At 42.6% G+C, this 5,267-nt stretch overlaps 1 protein-coding gene across 1 annotated transcript; it reads left to right on the forward strand.

The window, feature by feature from the left end:
• Nucleotides 1-4,076: 4,076 nt before the first annotated feature.
• On the forward strand, nucleotides 4,077-5,039 carry LOC121447832 (olfactory receptor 2A12-like). Its single transcript, XM_041651115.1, has one exon. The coding sequence runs from the start codon at nucleotides 4,092-4,094 to the stop codon at nucleotides 5,037-5,039; it is 948 nt and encodes a 315-aa protein (XP_041507049.1). The 5' UTR covers nucleotides 4,077-4,091.
• The last annotated feature ends 228 nt before the right edge of the window (nucleotides 5,040-5,267 follow it).

The raw sequence follows: 5,267 nt of genomic DNA on the forward strand, positions 1-5,267 counted from the left end.
TAGAGCTTGATATCTTTGGACCGAAACTTTTCTTACTTGCATCTAAAAGGCAGGAGCTCCATGGAGAGTTTTCTCACTAACCTCTCATGGAGATGTCACTGCTGATTTCCATGTTACTATGTCATGGTTGATTCTGTTTGTCTCTGTGTATCAGCATTTTGCACATGCATTGCCATGCTATGTGTTGGAAACCAAGCTGGGTGTTCTGAAAGAGCAACAAATTCAAGTTTGCTCATAACCACCCTCCAGCACACATTGTTGTTGACTCTTCATTACCACCAGAATGTAATTTGGTAACTTTTGAAATCATTTTGTATTTCACCAGACAATATGCAAATCATGACATGAAGATGAATTATTAGTTATGAGAGCTTGACCTATAGCTCAGGCTTGCTTCTAACTAGCTCTTAACCCGTATCTTTCTATGTGCTGCCACATGGCTCATACCTGCCACCTCTCCTCTTGCATATCTTGCTTGTTCTCCATTTCTCAACATCACTGCCCTTCTTTATTCCAGTGTCCTAAAAATCCTTCCTAGATACCGGTTGGACAGCTTTTTATTAAATGAATCCAAGCGACACATCTTCACAGTGTAAATATGGTTGTTCCACAACAGATAACATGAACAGGTATTACACAGCCAATTAGGGAGGACTTTGATTTACCCCAAGATAGTTGAAGAAGGAAGAGGATTGTGACTCAAACATGGTCTCATGGAGTGACAGGGCTCAGGGTTCCAGTAGTGAAAGAGGAATCAGAATGAGAACTTAAGTCCTTGACCTATGTATCAGGTGACCAGGTTTTTACTCTTCTTCTCTAAGCTGCTTATTCCCCAGTTAGTATAGAAAAGGAAACAGGTCAGCATTCCTCCACCTGTGGGCTGTTTCCTCTTACTTTGCTCCCAGGGGTCTCCCTGTAGTGCTCTTGTTAACAGCATCCTGGGATCATCTTTGTAGCCCTACTGAGAACAGAAATGGCCCTTTCCCAGCTCTCCTGGGGAGGTTCAGAGAGGAGGCAGGGTCATAAAACCTCAGCTTCTGGTCCCACTGGGAAGAGGTGAAGATGTCTGAGCTTGCCTTTGTTAAGCAGGATTTTATGGGTAAAGTCTTCAGGAGCTGGAGCTGGCCTGCTTTCAGAGGAAGTGAGAGATTCAGTCCTTCAAACCCTACAGCACCTTGGAATTTTTCTGGAGATTGAGCTGCCTGGAACCCCAACTCCCTGAATTCAGTTGCTTTATGAAGCTTCTTCATAAGAGCCACTTACTGACACATTCCCTGAATTTACAAGTGGTAAGGTGGTCCCTGATGTTAGGCCAGTGGTTGTGGTTCAGGCATCTGTGGATCTAGAGGTAATCATTAGTCAAGCAATCCTTCTACAGATCCTCTGTCCATATATCTCAAACTCCCCAGATCGCTCCCATCATTGCCTATTCTTCTTTATTCTTTTTCATGATAATATGTTTTACTTCCCCTTTTTCCTTTCTCTGTTTATTAATTTAACAAATATTTGCAGAGAATTTGTCCATTTGAAATTGTATTTAAAGACAAAAGCTATGGAGTTCTGAGCTCAAAAGTCTCAAGTGAAGCAGAAAGCCATATCCCTGAGAAAGCAATAATCGTTAATGTCTTTGAAGGAGCCTTCCTACACAAAGAGTCACAGCTTGATGTACTTTGTAGGCAGAGAAATCATGACTGTGTTTTGGTGTTTCTTTATGAAGGTGGTGTAAGTCTACTGTAGTATAGCTTGGCCTCAAACTCCCTATGTAGTTGAGTATTTCCTTAGACTCCTCATTCCCAATCTTCCAGATGCTGAGTTCCTAGGTTGGGGGACATTGTGTAGCATTTTCGACTTGCAACTCAATCATGATGTGTTAGTTTGTGGTGTTGGGCTTACAGACTTGGGCCAGCAGGCCTGGTGGGACACCGTAAACAAAGTCAGAGACCACTGTGCTGGGAAGCCATAACAGGCTGTGGATGACTAAATGGTGTTCAATGCCATAAAAATCACACCTCAAACCCCCTTTCCCTGGATCCTGCTACAGTCAGTATAGCCCAGGGCCTCTCATATTTAGATCATATTTAGATGATCAAAGTATATTGCACAAAAACAGTTATTTAAATTAAGATAAGTAAGACTGTATGGAGGGGAAAGATTCAGAGGCATAGGGGCATGGAGACATTGATGCAGAAATGTTGAGAGAGATGATGGGTTCCTGATCTGGGTGGAAAGGAAGGACAGCTGTGAGGGTTATGAGCAGTAGACTGGTCAGGAGAGGGGATGGGGACAGGGAAAGAGAAGACTGAGGATGTCTAGGAGTCTCTTTTATGTTTCTACTCCCATCAGAGCAATTCCTGCCTTAACCATTGCCTTGCTCATTAGTATGAGTGCTGACCTAGATCAGAATATTTTGAGCAGTGTTCAGAAATTTCCTTTACATATCTTTCCTTGAACATAAGTTTATATGTGCCTATGTATTTACATATTGTTTCAGAAATATAGTTGATAATTTTATTGCTTGACAAAGCATTAAATATATACAATGTTAGGAAACACAGTCCGGTACACACTACTCTTCAATTGGATCCATTTACTCTTGTCCATATTAGATAATTGTTATTGTTGCCATGCTGGTAAGCGAGTGGTGAAGAGAAGGGAGGGCATTGCTGCTGTGCTGTTCTCCTGCAACTCCCAGATGAGCAAGGGTGCTGAGAAACTTAGCCTCATCGGTGCTCACCAAACAACTCTCATGTGACCTTTAAATATTATTAACTACTCCTTTGTAGTATCAGTTTGTATGTTTCTGTTTTTCTCTGAGTTGTTTTATAAATCTTTTGAGTACTTCTTTTTCCTGTTGTTCTATTTTAAAGTTGTTTTTCCCTGCATGGAGAGTGGTGTTTTAAAGATTTCTTACCTTTGTTTGGCCTAAGAGGATAAATATATTTATCAAACTTGATGTTAAAAATTGGGTTACAGCCATCTGGTGGTGCTGTACTTCTATATTCCCAACACTCAGGAAGCAGAGGTGGGCAGATATGTTGAGTTTGAGGCCAGCCTGGTCTATAAAGTGAGTTCCAGAACAGCTGGAGCTCTTAAACAGAGCAATCCTGTCTCAAAGAACCAAAGTTTTAAACAAATTTGGTTGCTATAGGTTTACCACTCAAAGCCAGAGTACACCTGAAATGGATTGTTTGTATGCAGAGGGAGGTAAGAATAAAAATAACAAAGAAATAACTTATCTTCTCCTATAGCCTCATGATTCTCTAGCTTTCCCCAGGAAGACTACAGTGTCTCCAGTACACTGCACACATGACCTTCTGTTATTACTCATAGGACTACATATGTGAGGGTCTGTGTCTGAATGATGTTTGTTCTGTCTTCTTCATCTGTTTTTTGACTCTCTTTCTTGCATGTGCATGTGGTGTGTGTGTTTTGGGGGGTGGCTGAATACAGTCTGACACGGGATCCTTCCTCAACTGATATCACCTTAGTCATTGAGGCAGGTTCTTTCAGGTGAACCCAGTGTCCATCATTTCATCTATGTAGCTAGCACTCTTTTTCTGGGGATCCCCTGTCTCTTATTTCCCAGACCTGGAATGAGAGTGTGAGACTGCATATGACATATCATGTGTTACATGCTGTTTCCAGGAGTTCTGTGAGATTCTTTAGATATTTATCATAACCCTGAGGTAGGAGTGTCATCAGCCTCATTTGATAGATGAAGAGACTGAGGCATTGGGAGGTTCAGTAACTTGAGAAGAGTGCACAGAAGCCGAGAGTGTGCTCAGAACCCACACCCCAGTCTTTCTTTCCTTAATTAAAAAAAAATTTATTTTATGTGTATAGATTTGTGCCTACATACATGTTTGTGTAGCATGTGTATGCCTTGCCTGTGTGTGCGAGGATAGAATCAGATCCCCTGGAACTGGAGTCACACAGCTCTGAGGGATCTGGTCCCCTTCAAAAGGACCAACAGCAGTCAGTGCTCTTAACCTTTGAGCCATCTCACCAGCATTTATCTCCCCTTGCTGCCTCTACAGCTGGCCTGTGTCAGGTGACACAGAGATGAATGTGATTCTCTTACAGCCTCCACCATGTGGATGATTCCAGAGCAGAACCAAACTTGGGTTTCTGAGTTTATCCTGCTTGGCTTCTCCAGTGACTCCACGACCAACAGCATCCTCTTCATTGTGTTCCTTCTCCTCTACCTGAGCTCAGTCATGGGCAATGGACTCATCATCCTGCTGATCTGCCTGGACACACATCTGCACACTCCCATGTACTTCTTCCTCTGTATACTCGCCATGTTGGATATGACCTATGTCAGTACCACCATGCCCCAGATGTTGGTGCACCTTCTTGCTCACTCTCAGACCATTTCCTTTGCTTGCTGCTGGATGCAGATGTATGTGTTTAGTGCTCTGGGTATAACAGAGGGAACCTTTTTTGTTGTAATGGCTTATGACAGATATGTGGCCATTTGTCACCCACTACGCTATACTGTCATCCTCAACTGGGGAGTGTGCATATGGTTGACAGCTGGGTCTTGTGTCTTTGGTTTCCTGTCTTCTTCATTGCATACTTTCTTCATCATGCATCTTCCATATTGTGGGCCCAACAAAGTCAACCACTACTTTTGTGAAGGCCCTGCAGTGCGTAGCCTAGCTTGCATGGATACCCACATCATTGAGATGGTAGACCAGATCTTGATTGTTGTTATGGGTTTTATTCCAATTTCCCTCATTGTGGCTTCCTACGTTCATATTGCCAAGGCAATTCTCAAGATCAAGTCCACCCAGGGACAATGCAAGGCTTTCTCTACCTGTGCCTCCCACCTGACTGTGGTCTCATTCTTCTATGGTCCATCCTCTTATATCTACATGAGGACCAATTCCAGCTACTCCCCTGAGCTAGACAAGCAGATCTCACTATTTTACAATGCCTTCACAGTCTTACTCAACCCTGTGGTCTACAGTTTGAGGAACAAAGACATCAAGAGGGCGTTTCTGAAGGTGATTGGGCATAGTAAGGTGGACTGCTGAACCAGGATCTAGGAGAACCTGTAGTGGATCATTCACTACTTAAGAACAGGACAGTTTCTTTATTGTATATAACTGACCAGTGCATTTGAACCAACATTGTATTTGGTAATTGGAATAAACCACTTTGAAACCAAGGTGGCTGTCCTGATTGACAGATTACTCTAAGGTAAAATACAAAACATATCAGAAATCTTACTGGGTCATAGCTCTGAAAATTCATCTCTGGTT

This window comes from Microtus oregoni, unplaced genomic scaffold, assembly GCF_018167655.1.
Source record: "Microtus oregoni isolate MIOR12 unplaced genomic scaffold, Mior012 000005F_ref0000423, whole genome shotgun sequence".
Lineage (NCBI taxonomy): Eukaryota > Metazoa > Chordata > Mammalia > Rodentia > Cricetidae > Microtus > Microtus oregoni.